The 17500-nt window shown below is 45.5% G+C and overlaps 1 protein-coding gene across 1 annotated transcript in view; it reads right to left on the reverse strand.

The window, feature by feature from the left end:
- Positions 1–17500, reverse strand: part of LOC310785223 (rho guanine nucleotide exchange factor TIAM1-like) — a 204798-nt gene that overhangs the window by 109140 nt on the left and 78158 nt on the right. The window contains 6 exon segments of the mRNA XM_083646226.1: positions 1–182; positions 3373–3545; positions 7720–7933; positions 9013–9285; positions 12292–12596; positions 13153–13859. The exon segment at positions 1–182 is cut by the window's left edge and continues 43 nt beyond it. Of these exon segments, the coding sequence (XP_083502352.1) occupies positions 1–182; positions 3373–3545; positions 7720–7933; positions 9013–9285; positions 12292–12596; positions 13153–13852 (1847 nt within the window). The 5' untranslated portion in view covers positions 13853–13859.

A 17500-nucleotide genomic window follows, 5' to 3' on the forward strand; every position in this document is an offset into this window, starting at 1 on the left:
GACAGTTGCATGTCTCCCATCTTCTTCATCTTCTCATCCATGTCGATGTTCTGCTCCAGCTTGCGGATCTCCGTGCGGAGCAGGCGCACCGTGTCGTCCCTGTGGTGCTGCCGTGCCAGAGCGGCGGCGCAGGCCGAGTGGATCGCCGTGATCCAGTTCTCCAGTTCGGTCTGGCCCGACGTCTGGCAGGAGAGAGAAGGGGTTATCTACTGTGACACTTGGGGAGATTTGCATTGGATGTGTGTCAATATATCGAAATTCAATATATCACAGTAAAAAATGTCACAATACGAAACTAATCGTGATATTAATCCATTGTATTCTGCTGTAATAATCACATATGAGACGGCTTGCCCATCACAGTTTCACAAGCTCTCCATCCAAATTTGATTATTTGTACTTTAAGGAAAAAAGCTTTTGCACACCTAGGCTCAACAGGTGCGTCGGAGAAGGGCAAAACCCGACACAGTACCAGAATTAACTCCCGCACACTGTCTCCACATGCAATAAAAAGTTTAATCAGAATAACGTTTCGGTCGTGAGACCTTTATTCTGGTATTATTTGTACTTTAAAATTAAACTTAAAGTCCCTGGAAACCAGAAATATGTTTTTATTATTTAGCATTTTGAGTTCATCACATCACAGGAACCTATGTTAATAAGCCACCAGCCAAATTTGAACGATGATGAACGTCGCAAAGTATATAAATTTAGGTTTGACAGTCATGGCAAAAGTCATGAGAATCAATTAGATTTTAGAGTGTATTTTCTCCCGCGGACTGTGTGGGCGTGTCCCGTCTGCAGCAGGTCTCCTCTCTCTCTCTCTCGGAGGAGACCTGCTGGAGGAGACCTGTTCGGAGGAGACTCTCTCTCTCTCCGTTAACGGGGAGAGAGAGAGAGAGAAGGAGAGAGAGAGAGAAGGAAAGAGAGATGGAGTGTGTGTGTGTGTGTGTGTGTGTGTGTGTGTTCGCGCGTTGCTCGGCGCATAGCACAGACAGAGAGGGTTTACAGAGAGGAAGAGATCTCTGCCGCTGCGCTACTGTGTGTGTGTCAGTGTGTGTGTGTGCACGCGTGCATGCGTGTGTGTGATTCGATTAAATCTTATGACGTGATAAGATCATGCATTTTACCACCGCGCGCACCGCTCTCTTCAATGAGGAAATGGAAATCCAGACCTGGTAGAAAAGTGTCGATTTTTGGGGTTAGGGTTGAAAGTAATGTCAATTAATTTCTGAGGCACACAATTACTCACATAAGACCCTAAATTTAATAGTTAGAAGGTTTTTGTGGATTTTGGTTTCCAGGGACTTTAAAAGTCAAGTCGTTTACCTTCTACCAACCCAATGCAATTGGTAAAAAGATTTGTGACTCAGAAATAATTCATAATTCTGCATAGTCACGTTGTCATTGCCCTGGTCTGTTCAGCACAAGAAGCCTTTGAGATAATATATATATATATATATATATATATATATATATATATATATATATATATATATATATATATATATATATATATATATATATATATAATAATAATAATAATAATCATAATAATCCAAAAATTAAAATAAAATACTGGATTGCAATAAAGTCATTTATTAGAGCATAACACATCCTAACCACCTAACAAAATAAATTGACATTGTGAGTCCTATGAGCCGCTGTGAGAGGGTGGTCAGTATAATCTCATCATCATCTCATCACTTACTGTATCTGCCCTTTCATTGATTGAATGTCACAGCAGACAGCTGCCATGCATATAAATAGACACATTTTAATATTGCACAATGGTCAGTGTGGTCATGGCCGTAACTAGCTATGAGGACGGGGAGGTCCAGACCTCCCCTAATATTTCAGAGATTTTATTTTTTTATTTTTTATAAAACAATCTGCATGGAAAAGCATGAAAAACACGGGATCGCTTTTATTTTGAAACGAAAGGCAGGTCAGGCAGGAAGTCATCTGACGCCGCCTCCGCGGTAACTTGATTCCGAGAGAGCAGCAGCATGGTGGTGAGTGATGACTGTCTGTCTGCCTGGCGAGATAATTGAAGGTGAGCGAGCTGCGAGACAGTGAGCGAGTGAACGACAGACAGTGAGTGACACTGACAGATTTTTTAGCAACAACCAAGAAAGTAAGTGTCTAGTCTGTCTCTTAAGTAATGTTACCTGTGTGACACGTTGGGATGCTACTGGCTAATCATGCATGATGCCAATTGCCAAGCTCCCGAAGTCAGGTACTATGCAGGTGGCTATATGCATGGTTTCAGTTTCATGACCCAATAAGTAACAAAAAGAGGTGGTGTAAAGTTAAAAACAACATAATATATTTTATTTTATTTTTCAATCGTTCCTATCAGGAATAAATAAATGTCCCTCTGTATGTTTTTTTTATTATCGATGATGACTTTGTGTGTTGTGTACGGCTTGGGTTGTGTACCTGTGTTTGTAGGTGTCATTTTGATATGAATTTGGCTAAAACAGTTTGTGTTTGTTAGTTACAATTATGTTGACAGGAGAGCTGAGCAGGTGGTGACATGAAAGAGAATATACTGAATAATGACATCACAACAGTATAATCCTAATGTTGATTTAAAATTATATATTGGATTATATTTAGTGATGTCATTATTCAGTAATATTCTCTATTCATGTCACCACCTTGCTCTAGCTCTCCCTATTTCGGAACCCTGGTTACGCCCCTGAGTGTGGTGGATCATTGTCACAGTGTGACAGTGTGGACAGTGTGACAGTGTGACAGTGTGGCCTTTTAAACATGTCAAGACACAAAATAAACACCCGGACACAAGAATGGCTTATCTCCCACACATGGGTGAATGTCATGTACTCAAACACACACACACACACACACACACACACACCCATACACACACTCACACACACACACACACACACACACGCACACGCGCGCGCGCGTGCGCGCGCTAGGAGGTGATTGCTTTGGGTCTGCATGTGTGTGTGTGTGTGTGTGTGTGTGTGTGTGTGTGTGTGTGTGTGTGTGTGTGTGTGTGTGTGTGTGCATGCATGTGTGTTTTCTTTCTACTTACAAGATAAGGTGAGATTAAATTTCTGTGAAATTGGGTCTCTTATTTTGGTCTCATCTCTCTGTCTCTCTCTCTCTTGTCTGTCTCTCTCTCTGTCTGTCTGTCTCTCTCTCTCTCTCTCTCTCTCTCTCTGTCTGTCTCTGTCTCTCTCTGTCTGTCTGTCTGTCTGACTCTCTCTGTCTCTCTCTCTGTCTCTCTCTCTCTCTCTGTCTGTCTGTCTGCTTCAGCCACTACTGTATGTTGGTGTGTTTGGTTGTAATATGTTCTGACTCAGTGAAGATGTTTGAACTGTGGGTCTGTCTCACCTGGAAGAGGAAGGCGTCTCCCACTGAGTTGCTCAGGCAGAAGACAAAGTCTTTCTTGGGATGTTCGGGGACAGCCTGGACGATGCTGTTCTCCACCCACAATGCATGTTTTGGAACGCTGTTGTGGTCGATGCCCAACTGACCGTCTGTCTCATACAGGAAGAGAGTGCAGCCTGGACAAGCCAGGATGAAGGACATGGAAGAGGGACAGATACAGAACGTTTCATAATTATCCCACTGATGATGTACTAAATGTATTTTTATGGCAAGATTGCTCAAAGTGGGAATTTCTTCTTAATTGATTAGGAAAGAAAATAAGTTAATAAAGTAAAAATCAATTTTCTCAAAGATCAGTTGCACAAAAACAAGGTATGTCAGCGATCCTTTGTAATCCAGAATCGACAGGGTGATACTAACTATAAATATACAAAAAATGCAGCAAATCTAAATTAAGTGTCATTTTAACACACTAATAACTGATTTAGTCTGACATTAGCAGTTAAAGGGGGACTTACCCCCCCCCCCAGATTTCTGGCAAAACAGTATTCTACTTGATTTGAAAACTCTGCAGGCAAGATGGCCGCCTATACTCCCTTGTAACCTGGCAGAATTCCTTGCCCATAAACTAACATAACTTGGCCAATAAGTATGTAACATACGAAATAAAACAAACAGTAATGTCTTTATTTGATGTAGAATGCAGAGCACATGTAACTGTTTCGTTAAACTCGCATTCCAGGAATGTATTTACTGCGCTGCTCTAAAGATAACGTAACTGACGCGAGAGCCTGTTCGTCCTGGAACCCACTCGCTTTGCGCCAGAACACAATCGATTTGGGGGTGGAACACGCCAGGATTGGCCAACGCCAACACCAGTGCCCAGAACTGTCAAATCAAATCAGAGTCACAGATGCTATGACCCGCCTCCCAATCCCCTTTTTTTGCGTGACAGTGTATCAACGTGGTTATATTATAAATATAGCCACGTTATAAACAACTAACCAATGCTGATGGAAACGGTTTTGCCCGAAATGGTTAAAAGTTATATCAATTTGGTCATTCAGTGGCGTTTTACTGCCACGTAACATAACTAACTAGCTGCTAACATTAGCCACAGTAGGCGATTACCCATGATGCATTGCGCTCTTAAAGGGCTCGCGCTAAAAACTGGTCCATTGGAGTGAATGGAGATGTTGCAACTCTCCTGTCGTGAACTACAGTAATAATCACATGAAAAAAACATTTTTCACATGAGTGGGAAAGGGGGGAGTATGCCGTGACGTAAGGTTGTACCATTTTGGAGGGCAAAAAAAAAGCAGGTTTGAACCCATAGAGGGCACTTATGCTGTTGAAAATGATAAAGATTGTAGAACATTATAAATTTGGTCTCAAATGTGGAAAATTAGAAAGACCGGTACAGTGTTACTGTTATAGATGCTATGGAGATTCTACAGTACCATTGGCCTTCATGCACTCATTGTATTAGATTTTGTCATGATTCTTGGTGAATAAATATATTTGTTATATTACTTAGAGGAGCAGGTTGCCGAGTATCTATTCTTTCCCAAATAAGAATGATTTTTGACTACTAATGCGACTTCATGTTGCCACTCATACATACTCACTACAAATTTATGATTATGAATTGTAGAAACTAAAATTGCAAACTACAATTATTGTGAAAACCTAAGTGACATACATTCAGCCAAATGTAAACCCATGTTAACATCTACAATTTAAGCATCTTAAAGGCCGGCTTTCCTGATTTTCAACCATATTTGTGTCATTACAATGTCAGTAGTTGGATTAGATATTGCAGCCTTCACCTCCCCTCACTCAACCCTCCTGGCTGATCTCCGTCATCTCTCACATATTTTCTTGACGCTCTGACATAAAACGCGTCAGAGCGTCAAGTCCAGACTTGCGGAAGACGAGCAGCTGTAAACTACAAGTGTTGTGGGGGTGTGCCGCCATGGTTCCGCCTCTAGAGGTCCTCCACGCCCCTTCACAGCTCCTGACGAAAAACAAAAGGCAGCCATCTTTTTTCACCGCATAGCCTAGGCTAGCTAATGTTAGCTCCCCTAGCTGCTTGCAAAGAACCATATCTCGGGAACGGAAGCAGCTACAGACACGGGACTGGCGGCATTGGAAAGCTCGTCAAATTTTACATCTAGTAGAAGGTGCGTTGAAGTTACGAAATCAACGCTGAGCAATGTACCCATTTTTACATTAAATAGTTACAACATCAGATGCTCATAACTCCTAGGAAAATGCCTTAAACTGCATGAAACTTTTTGTGTGAAGACATCTCCCGACATATATACTTCGGTTTAAATTTGGTGCAATTTGGAGCCAAAAATAAATAAATTATTCTTCTTCTTCTAACATTGTTTCATGTCGAAGCCTTCTTCTTCTTCTTCTTCTTTGAGTTTTATGGCGGTTGGCAAACATATATGTGCATTACCGCCACCTACTGGAGTTTGATATCAGCCAAATGCCTGAGGGGTGGGCGTGGAATAGAAGGCTGGGCACTGGACTCGTGAGCCCAGTGCATTGTGGGAAGTGTAGGATTTCTGCTCCCCGCTCCCGCCCCTCCCCTCCACCAGCCCCCCCCCCCCCCCCCCCCACACACAGAGTGGATTTTGGTTGATTGCTCAGGCTCTGAACAACCAATTCAAAAAATTTCAACGGATTCCAACTCCTTAGGGGCGTGAGATTTAATATATCTTCATATTCCCCACGGGAAAGCCTTCCTTTAACAGTTGACCAAACTGATAATAGATAGTATAGATCAGTGATACTCAACTGGCGGCCCGCGGGCCCCATGCGGCCACACAGGGGGCGGCCCGCGATGGAATCAACAACATCACATCTCACCCTCTGTACCTCAGCACAGGAGCCCCCCAAGGCTGCGTCCTTTCATCCTGGCTATTCTCTCTATACACCAACCTGCTCATATCCCACTACAACTCCGTCAACATCTACAAATACGCAGACGATACAACCATCATAGGCCTCATCACAGACAATAATGAAATGGAATACCGTGCACAGATAAACCAAACAGTTACCTGGTGCACAGACAATAACCTCCTACTCAACTCATCCAAAACCCAAGAACTCATCATCGACTTCAGACGCCAGCCACACCCCAAAACCCCCATACTCATCTCTGACAAACCAATAAGCACCACGGACTCATTCAAATTTCTCGGCACTCACATAAGTAATAACCTCAAATGGAAAACCAACACAGACCACATCTACAAAAAAGCCAATCAGAGACTCTTCTTCCTCCGTCAGCTCAAAAAATTCCGAATAAGAAAACATCTCCTGCTCCGGTTCTACCTGGCCATCATACAAAGCATCCTCACCTTCTCCATAACAGTTTGGTACAGCAGTCTGGACACTCACTCCAAAAACAAACTACAGAGAATCATCAATAAATCCTCCAAAATAATCCACACCCCCCTTCCGTCACTTGAATCACTCCACCGCCAAAGGACAATAAATAGAGCTAAAAAAATCATTTCTGACCCCACTCACCCAGCATACCACATCTTCCAGCTGTTGCCCTCTGGGAGGCGCTACAGGTCTCTGCCCACCAAGACAACCCGTTTTAAAAACAGTTTCTTCCCCACTGCTATAAGGACACTGAACTCTATATAACAACCCCCATATCACTGCTGCTATAACTGTATTGTGTACTGTTATTGTGTTTTATGTATGTATGTATCATGATGTTGGACATGCTTACGTATGAACTGTACTGAAAACAAATTCCACCAGCCTGGCTGTGTGGTCATTAAAGAATCTAATCTAATCTAATTGCAAAAAAAATAATTTTTATTTTTATTTTTATTTTTTTACAGTGCACCTGAACGCAACATGCAAGATACCCGCTGAATAAGTGTCCAAATGTTCATGTCATTCTGGTCAATACTCCACTTCTGTTATAGCATTTCACTCTGGAATATGGAATATCTTTCAATAATCTATGATTTAGCTGCTAAATTGTCAAATACCGCCGTCTGCTTGCTACCCAGGCACTTATGTATGTAGCCTACTAACTTAACCTAACTAACTATCCGGTGTGCACAACATTGTCAGACTAAACTCTGGCTGACACTCCAAAAACCCACAATCCGCTACAGAAAAATGTATATAGTTTGTTTATTAACTGGCCCCTGGCCTTCTATCATTTCACGAAAGTGGCCCCCGGGCAAAGCAAGTTGAGTATCCCTGGTATAGATTATAGATTGCTTTTCCCCTCACTGCCTGGAGTCAGGTCACGTAATAGGCCACGGGGGTTTTGCATTGTTTATAAGTATGGGAGGTATGAAGCACCTTTCAGAGAGACCCAGTAGTGTTTCCACTTGCGCCTCGTGGCAGACTCCACTTTCTTGTTCTTCTTATGAACCAGGAAGTTCTTCACAGCCAGCGCTCCCGCCTTCCTGACCGTGCCTTGGGCGCAGCCAATCAGAGTGTCCGATGGATAAGCCGCGCTCAGCGTCCCGCTGCTCTGCTCGTCACTCACAGCTTCCTCTGTGAAGTCCCGCCCCTGATGCGTCTGAAAGAGAGAGTGAGGTAAAAATGGAGGGATGAGTAACAAGGTGGATCTATCATGAACACTTCTACCCCCCCCCCCCCTTCTTTCCTTGTACTTAGTCAATTCTCCCCTGATGTCCCGGTCGTTTGCTCCACCCCCTCTGCCGATCTAGGGGAAAGTTGTAGACTAGCACATGCTTCCTCCGATACATGTGCAGTCAGAAGCCGCTTTCTTTCACCTGACAGCAAGGAGTTTCACCAGCAGGATGTAGCGTGTGCGGGAGGATCACATTATTCCCCCCAGTTCCCCTCCCCCCCGAACAGGTGCCCCAGGCGCTAATGCAGCAAACAAGACTCCAAGATTCCACCGACTTCCAACCCGCAGACAAGGCCAATTGTGTCTGTAGGAACGTCTGACCAAGCCGGAATTAAGCACCTCTCCCGGGAATTGAACCTGCATCTCATCTCATTGAACGTGGTGGTAGGTGACTGCTTTTAGCTCTACACTAGCCAGACACCCCTGAACACCTCTATCTAACAAACACACATGCTAACAAGTCATTTTTGTCATTTTTTTAACAAGTCATAACAAGTCCAAGTCAAGTCTCAAGTTTTTGAGGGGCAAGTCCAAGTCAAGTCTCAAGTCCCTAGTCTTTGAGTGTTCTATCATCTGCTGCATGTCATCCGGTCTGCTAAAAACACTGCAGCTAAAACTAAGGAATTCAAAGCATGTACTGTATTATCCTCACTCCTTATCTATTAGAATACAGTAGCAGCAATGATTAGAGATGACATTAGTAGACATTTCCTTAATGTTAATGCACCAAAAATATAACAAATAAAATAAATAAAAATAAAGATTGTTCACAAGTCCCAAACCTTCAAGTCGAAGTCAAGTCTCAAGTCTTTGAGGACGAGTCTCAAGTCAAGTCTCAAGTCACTGTGTGTGAGACTTAAGTGCGACTCAAGTCCAAGTCTCAAGTCCAAGTCCCCATCTCTGACACACACACACACACACACACACACACACACACACACACACACACACACACACACACACACACACACACACACACACACACACACCCACACACTAACCCAGGCTTGATTGTCCAGCTCCTTTCGGAAGTTCTCGTAGACTCCTCCCCTCCCTCCCTCGCCTCCTCTCGCCTCTCCTCCTCCTCCCCCGCTGCTGCTCCCGCTGTCGCTCCCGTTGAAGACGCTGCTCTCGGCGGCCGAGTACACGGAGAAGGAGGCCGACATGGTTTTACAGCGCCGTGACCCCGACTCCGCCTCCTCCAGCGCAACGCCATCGATGCCACTGTCGCCGTACTCGCTTCCCTCGCCCAAAACACCCGAGATGTCCTGTCAAACACAACAAGACGGTAGAAAGACACAGAAATTGACTTAGATTTCTGATATAAATACAGCAAACAAAGTGGCATGTGTGGCAGATTCGGTGTATTTGATACATTGACATTGAATTGCCAATATACATGCACATAAAACACATAGCCACCCATAAATCCATAAAGATATACTAGAGATGCTACAGAGAGAATCATCACTCTGTAGTCAAATGCATGGATGAGCAATCTGGCAGTCCAAGTACAAGGTCACACTTCTCCCCGATGGCAGAAATCAGCATGACAGCCTAGGCTGTGTGCAGGGGCGTCATGCAAGCCAACAATCTGAGGGGGCGAACTCGAATTACTGGCGGCGCACGAAGTGCGGCACAGTTTTTTTGGGGGGGATTGGAAGCCAGATTTAGAGGAATATCTAATTTTAAATTAACAGACTGAGCAGGTGTAACCATAAGACTATTTTCCAAACTGCTCAGCCTCCTGGAAAGATCCATAATCACCAGACTAAGTACATTGCCACTGCCCAGGCTCAATGGACTTGACAAAAAAGGGAAACCACACGTTTCAAAGCAATGTAACACAATGTTTATTTTGGCTGGTATTGCCTTTTCAGAAGGTAGAAATATTTTCTCTTCCATTAGTCTCATCTAGTGTCCTCTAGAGCAGAGGTTCTCAAATGTTTTTCAGCCAAGGACCCCTTACAAGATAGAAAATATACCGGGGACCCCCTCATTCTGATTTGTGATTTTGGGCTAAGCTTAATTGTTTCCACGGTAACGTGCTTGACTTTTATTTTGATAGGTTTGTTATTAGAATGTAATCCATGAACCATTTTAGATTTAAAGCATAAACTATTTTCGTTGAACTATGAAGATTTTGCAACAAAAAAAAAAATATATATATTTTTTTTATTACATTACATTTACATTACGTCATTTAGCAGACACTTTTGTTTTGTCCAAAGCGACTTACAATATCACAATTTGTCAACAGTACAGAAAACCACTATGCAACACAATCAATGACAGCCAAGATATTTTGATAGACTAGCACCATGTAGGAAGTAGTTTGAGAAGGAATAATTAACATGTAGCATTTTATTTTTTAATAAAAAAAAAAAAAAAAAAAAAAAAAAATTACTTGAAAACTTTTCGCGAACCCCCTGGCAAAGTGCCACGGACCCCTGGGGGTCCGCGGACCCCCATTTGAGAACCACTGCTCTAGAGCAGGAGTTCCCAACCTTTTTTGTGCCAAGGACCGGTAGATACATGGAAAAAAAAGTTGCGGACCGGTTGTCAATTCTAATGGTTTTAGTTACATATATATTTACTCACCAGGTGGCGACAAAGGGTAAATAACAGCCTTTTGTGTTGTACTGTATGTAGCCTACACAGTACTTATGTTTTTGTTTTAACTACAGGATGAAGAAAGTGTCGCACACTCACTGCTCCATATGCAAAAAGTTTTTAATGAAATGACGTTTCGGCCTATGGCCTTCTTCAGATTTTAACTACAAACATAAATAAACGTTAACTTGAAACTATGTTTCAACTACGATACACAGCCTATAATATTATAGCCTATGTTTATTTAAAATAAAATAAAAATCATCTCAAAAATCGGAGGGGGCAATTGCCCCCTCAGTTACAATGGGGATGACGCCTCTGGCTGTGTGTGTGTGTGTGTGTGTGTGTGTGTGTGTGTGTGTGTGTGTGTGTGTGTGTGTTTGTGTGTGTGTGTGTGTGTGTGTGTGTGTGTGTGTGTGTGTGCGTGCGTGCGTGCGTGCGTGCGTGCGTGTCTTTTCTGCTGAAACAGAGGTTTGCACTTGGAGTGAGAGGTTCTCTGTGTTCTGTGCTCCCTTCTGCTCTGCTTGTCTTTGTTTGCCTGTGTTGTCTGTCTATTAATACCCGGCTGGTCTCCCCTCTCAGCTCAGCTAGATGAATTTATAATAAGCACTTAGGATGCTGCTGGGGGTTCTGGGAATGAACTGACTCAAAAGCTATTGGTTCTCTATTTTTGTCCCATGCACGTCTTCATTATTGGGAAACCTTTTTGTTAGTGACACTGTACACGAGTATTAGTTTACAAATGAACATACTTATCATACTGTCTTGATATTCTTTTGTCCCTTGAACCTCTTCTTAATTGGCTTCTTGTGAAGTTGGTGAATTTGATATTTTTTATGCTTTGCCCTTCTAGCCTCAGACCTACTTCTGTAAGGTCTGTATAAACACTTATATGATATATGCTTTAAATGTGAAGTGTGTGTGTGTGTGTGTGTGCGTGCGTGCGTGTGTGCGTGCGTGTGTGTGTGTATGTGCGTGCGTGCGTGCCTGCGTGCGTGCGTGCGTGTGTGTGCGTCCGTGCGTGCGTGCGTGCGTGTGTCTGTGTGTATGTGTGTGTGTGCGTGTGTGTGTATGTGTGTATGCGTGTGTGTGCGTGTGTCAGGACAATGTGTGTTGGGGGACTGAATGGAGAATGAACGGGATAATGCTTTAATTTCTGGAGCGTGTGGAGAAACCAGGCCAGCATCAGACATACAGTATAGCCCCATAGGGTCTTTCTCTTTCTGCATCATTGTCATTCCCTTCCCCACTAGATACATATACATGCAAACACACACACACACACACAGAAACACACACACGCACACACACGCACACACACACACACACACACACACACACACACACACACACACACACACACACACACACACACACACACACACACACACACACACACAACTGCACAGTATTAACAGACACAGGAAGTGACTCTGGTTGTCAACAAAATGTTAATTGCTGCAGTGTCTGGTGTCCTCTGTCATGTCAGTGAACCCTCAGAACTTCCTGGACTCCACTGGTAAACAACATTTGAGGGGCTATGGGGGGATGTACTTCAGAGAGAGTGGAGAGGACGTCAAATGGAAGAAAGCTGAGGTTTGGAGGCTTTAGTGCAGCAGCTAGAATAGACTTTTTTTTTTTGTATTGACTTTTGACACTACCTGAGTGGTTTGTGCGCGTCGTCCCTGGAAGGCGGGGCGTGGTGCGGCTGGGACGCCCAGCCCTGCCAGGCCTTCAGACAGGCAGTGGGAGCGGCGACAGGGGAGCGTGAAGGCGCCGTACCCGCCTCCGCCGCCCTCCTCCTCGGTGGGAGACGTCAGCCCCTCCTCTCCCTCCCCCTCTCCTCCCAGCCCCGCTCCTCCTTCTCTTCGGCTCTTAGCGTAGCGGTTCCTCTGCTGCCCCCGCAGGACAGGAGGGCTCTGCTGGCTGCACAGATGGTCCAGAGACGAGGCCCTTTCAGCAGAGCCTGTAACCGACACACACAGGTGGTGAATGTAGCAGAGCGAGGTGTGTGTGTGTGTGTGTGTGTGGGGTGGAAGCAACACAAATTAAATGATACAAATCAATGTTGCTTCAGTGATTTGAAAACAAGAGTCATGAAAATTCATGTGAATTGTTTTATTAATGCATGCAGAATAGGATGGACATACACACACTCACACAGACACAGACACAGACACAGACACAGACACAGACACAGACACAGACACAGACACAGACACAGACACAGACACAGACACAGGCACAGACACAGACACACACACACACACACACACACAGACACACAAACACACAAAAGCATACATACATTCCATCGATGTCATTATAAATCCAGGTTATTGCCAGTAAATACCACAAGTAATGGGCACAATTTTTTCTGATTTATGGCATGGGGCAACCCTACAGTATGGGTGTTCACGTGTGTGTGTGTGAGTGTGTGTGTGTGTGTGCGTGCGTGTGTGCGTGCGTGCGTGCGTGCGTGCGTGCGTGCGTGTGTGTGTGCGTGCGTTTACCACCCTCACCTGCAGTGCCTCTGGGGTGTGTGAACGGCTCCTCCTCCTCGTCCTCTCCTCCGTCGATGATCTCCTCGGTGCTGGTCAGGTGCTCCTGGCTCAGGTCGGACAGAGAGAAGAACTCCAGGCTGTCTTCTCTCCACATGTCCGCCGACTTGGACCGCTTCTTCTTAAAGCTCCCCCCTCCTTCCCTCGGCCCCTCTGTCATCCGCTGGAGGTACCTCACCTCTCCTCCCACCACCACCACCTCCCCATCATCTCCCTCCCCCTCCTCCCCCATAGATTCCTCCTCCCCTCCATCCTGATGAGCCACGGTGTCCGCCTCGGAGGTCTCCGGAGTGGGCGTGGCCAAGGGGTCGTCGACGTGCTGCTGGTAAGACTCGGGCCTCATCGTCATGGCGACGCGCTGTGTCCAGTGGGGGTTGATGCCGAACTTTCCGAACGCATCCGTCGTTGGGTTGAACTCTTCCAGCCCGCTCTCCGCCAAGGACTGCGGGATACTGGGGGTGCTGGAGGAGCGGGTGGAGGCTTCTGAGTTCCTGTGTTCCTGTTTGACCGAAGATGAGTGGCGGGAACGGCGGCGGGCGACGATGGGCTGCTGCTTGCTGCTGGACAGACGGAGCGAGCGGGACGTGTGCTTACGGGAGAGGTGTCCCGTCACGTCGCCATAGAAACCACTGTCTCCATTCTGACTCTCCACGTTTCCCATGATTCAACTGCAGATAGAAGAAAGAGATCGTTAGAGATAAAACTTGTAAAGTAGTGTGGAGTACACTGACATCTGTCATTCATTAACTTGGGTTCAAGAAAGGTTTTTTTAGGGCACAATCTCTTTGTTTCATTCATTTCCAAACTCTTTTTTTTTTAAATTACGGATGTTATTGATTGCGTTTGTGTTTGGAATAGTTGATAGAAACACATGTCTCCCTGATGCCACATCTTTACCACACATCAAGTCGTTCCAGCGGAGCTTCCTGATTGCATTGTGGAAATCATTTAAAGCACTCCTCTCTATTCTAAACTAACAAGAGTTTTTCTAGTACAGGATGGGTTCAACGGCTTCTTACAGAGATCTCTGGCTACCAGAGTGAGATGATGATCAGACAGATGCAAGTAACCTTTTTCAGCCCTTTAAATGCTGCAGTAGGTTCAAGGTATCCATGATCTGTTTGAGTGCCTTTTAGGTTTGGGCAAAGGATAAAGACATTGGGGGTGGTGGTGATTGGGAATCGGGTATCGACGATCGATAGGTGCAAATTCCCTTGCCCTTTTTTGGGGGCAATTTCAATTACCTTAATCTTCGGTAATTTACCTAAACACAGCCTAAACACAGCCTAAAGACAGCCTAAACACCACCTAAACACAGCCTAAACACAGTGACCATTTCACAGAGGCCTCTTGAAATGGTTTTGTCCCATTTGAGTATCTTGCTCAAATGGGGCAAAAACCTATTAGGAATAGGAATTAGGAATTAGGATTAGGAATTAGGAATACGTATTTATCAGTTTTCCTTGTGAGGAAAATGCCTTAAGCTGTGTTCACACCGAGATATTTATTTTTCTCTCTGTCGCTCGATTCAACCCTTTGGAATCGCTCTGTCACTGTGTTTAAATCGCTCGTCAACAGGCACAATAATTGACGGACATCTGGGGGCTATAACGTTACGCAATGTCCACTACGAGCCACCGTAGTTGTTTACAAGCTAAGCCTATCAGCGTGCTCCTAATGCGAGCTCTATACCGGTAGTACAGACTTCACTTCATGTCAGCTCTCAGCCTGTCAATCAGCTGTCAATGCGGTTTGTTGCCACACAATAAACCAGCGGTTTGTTCCAAGCCAGTGTGATCCTTGACTCACTCTCACACGGCAGCCAATCAGCGTTGAACAGCGAGCGACTGATGCCAGCGTAATTTCGCTCGAGTTGGGATATTTCATCTCGGGCGACGAGCGAATTTTCTCCCTATCGCTCTGTCTCTGTCGCTCGGACGCCCCGCGATTTTTCTCCCGGGTGAATATACGCTCAATCGCTCGTTCGCATTGACTTTGTATGTAAACTCGATGCCAGCGAAAAACTTTAAAAGGTCGGTGTGAACGCAGCTTTACACATTCAAAAGCTACGTTTCAAATCGAGTCGTGGGTCAGCCTTCTGTGTGATGACGACAAATGCGGTTGACAGAAAGGATGTAGACGATCACTAAACCCTAGTGCCGCTCTACTTGACTTGTTCTCGCAGTTCAAATCCCTGAGAACTGCATTTCATTCGATCATTTTGTTTTATCTTAATTCTGTCTTTTGTAAAGTAATCTGAGCATTGCATTCACCTCCTGCTCTGTTATATAAGCGGATGGAGCAGCTGAGTCAGCTACTGTCAGAGTCCTCTATGAGTCACACATCATCAAACCCACACCATGCTGCTCCTCAGGTTCACAGTGTGGGCTCAGACTGCATGACAGAGAGAGAGGGAATGATGAAGAAAACAGAGAGAGTGAAGACACACTGGGAAAAAACCTCTATCTTAATGGGTAATTGAATCTTGTATGTGAGTGTGAAAACGTATATTCTTTGGTGAAAACAAATAAAGAATCAGACTTTGCTTTCAAATTGATATAATCACTTGTTTCAATAGGATTCGCTTTGTTTCGAGATTTTTCTAGATTGAATTGGCAATAATATATTGGTTGGTTCTGGTCCGAGGCCAACAGCAAAGAGAGGAAGGAACTTGGTGGTGTCCGAGGTGACAAGCCTGGAGAATGAGTGCTACAAGATCAGGGCCGTAGCACAGAGGGACGTCAGGGGGGCTGGAGAACGTGGGAAGGTGTTGTTGGCAGGAATATCAGCATGATGTTCCCTTTTCGGCAAGGCTCAGTTTCCTCATCAGGGCAACATAATGACACTCTCCCCTATACCCACTGAACCTGCACATGTGGCATGGCCAGGTCCAGGAACAATGCTGCCCGCCCCTCTGCAGCACTCCAAACGCAAGCTTCCACCCATATCCTGTCAGGTTGCAAGACCGCACTCTCCCAAGGTCGCTATACAGATGGCGACATGACCAGGTCATGAACAAGTTGGCCAAGGTGCTGGACGAGAGGCGCAGGCAGCAGGACTTAAGCAGAGGTCACCCTCCACCAACGGACCATCACACCTGGTTCATCAGAGAAGGCAGGGGCAATACAAGTGCCACACCAAAGCCGTTTTCACACATGCGCTTTATACCGGGAAATGACCAGAAAGCGGTGTAATGCCTTCATGTGTGAAAGTTGTTTTCCGGTATAAGCGCGCACCCGTCATCGCGCTCCCCCGTCATCGCGGACATTTGGCCACTTCGTGGCTATTTTTACACATGTGATCCATCAGGTGTGAAGGGAAATTCCGGGAAATAGCCGTTATTGATTTACAGGCAATGTTCCTGTAGGCATGTGTGAAAACGGCTCAAGAGTGACACCGGAGGCAGTGCTCGCCACCCAGGACTGCAGCATGAGAGTGGATCTCGGCAGCAGACCCAGGGAGATCACCGGCATGAGCCTCCGCCCCGGACATAGCAATGTGGTCCAGTAGCACCAAGAGCGTGCTTCTCATTGAGCTAACTGTCCCATCATGGGAGGAAGGGATAGAAGCTGCTCGGAGAGGAAGAAGCTGAAGTATTCTGACCTTGCAGCGGAGTGCAAGGAGGCGGGCTGGAGAGCCATCATCTGTCTGGTGGAGGTGGGGTGCCACGTACAGCTTTGTCGGTGCATCAGCTGTTCGCCTAATGAGGGAGATGGGAGTAACTGGAGCACACCAGCGGAAGGGGAGAGGTCCCTGCTGCTGCTGCTCCACCACCAGGAGACGTTTCGGGTTTAATGGCTCGACCTGGTCTTACTCTGCTCTACTTGATATAGACTCTGTTTCCATAGGAAGTTTACTCGCCTCCGCCCACACCTGGTCGTCATAGCGACCGCATATCTGTCCTCCGCCCATAGCGTGTGTGCGAAGTAGGCTATAACATATAACGTTAAAATTAAATCCATACACGGAACTTTTAAACTGATTATGAAATACTGGTGCCTGTAAATGACCTACAGTGTACATGGGCAAATGTGACAATCAGCCAGGAGAATGGATATCACTTTGTTGTTACTCAAACTCACATGCATGCACTGCGCGGGGGACGGCAGGGAGAAGGGAAGCCTCTACCCCGGCGGCCTCTCACCAGGCAAGACCGCGGCTTCGCTAAACCCCCGCCTCCGGCCTGGCGGAGCCAAGCCAAGCAGCTTTTTCTCTCTCAAAACAATTGAAAACCACCGTCATGTTAAGGCTGAGCAAGGAGATCGATTTTATTTCACCAGAGCCGAAGGCAGCAACACAAAAGACTGAG

This window comes from Poromitra crassiceps (assembly GCF_964638095.1).
Source record: "Poromitra crassiceps genome assembly, chromosome: 1".
NCBI lineage: Eukaryota > Metazoa > Chordata > Actinopteri > Beryciformes > Melamphaidae > Poromitra > Poromitra crassiceps.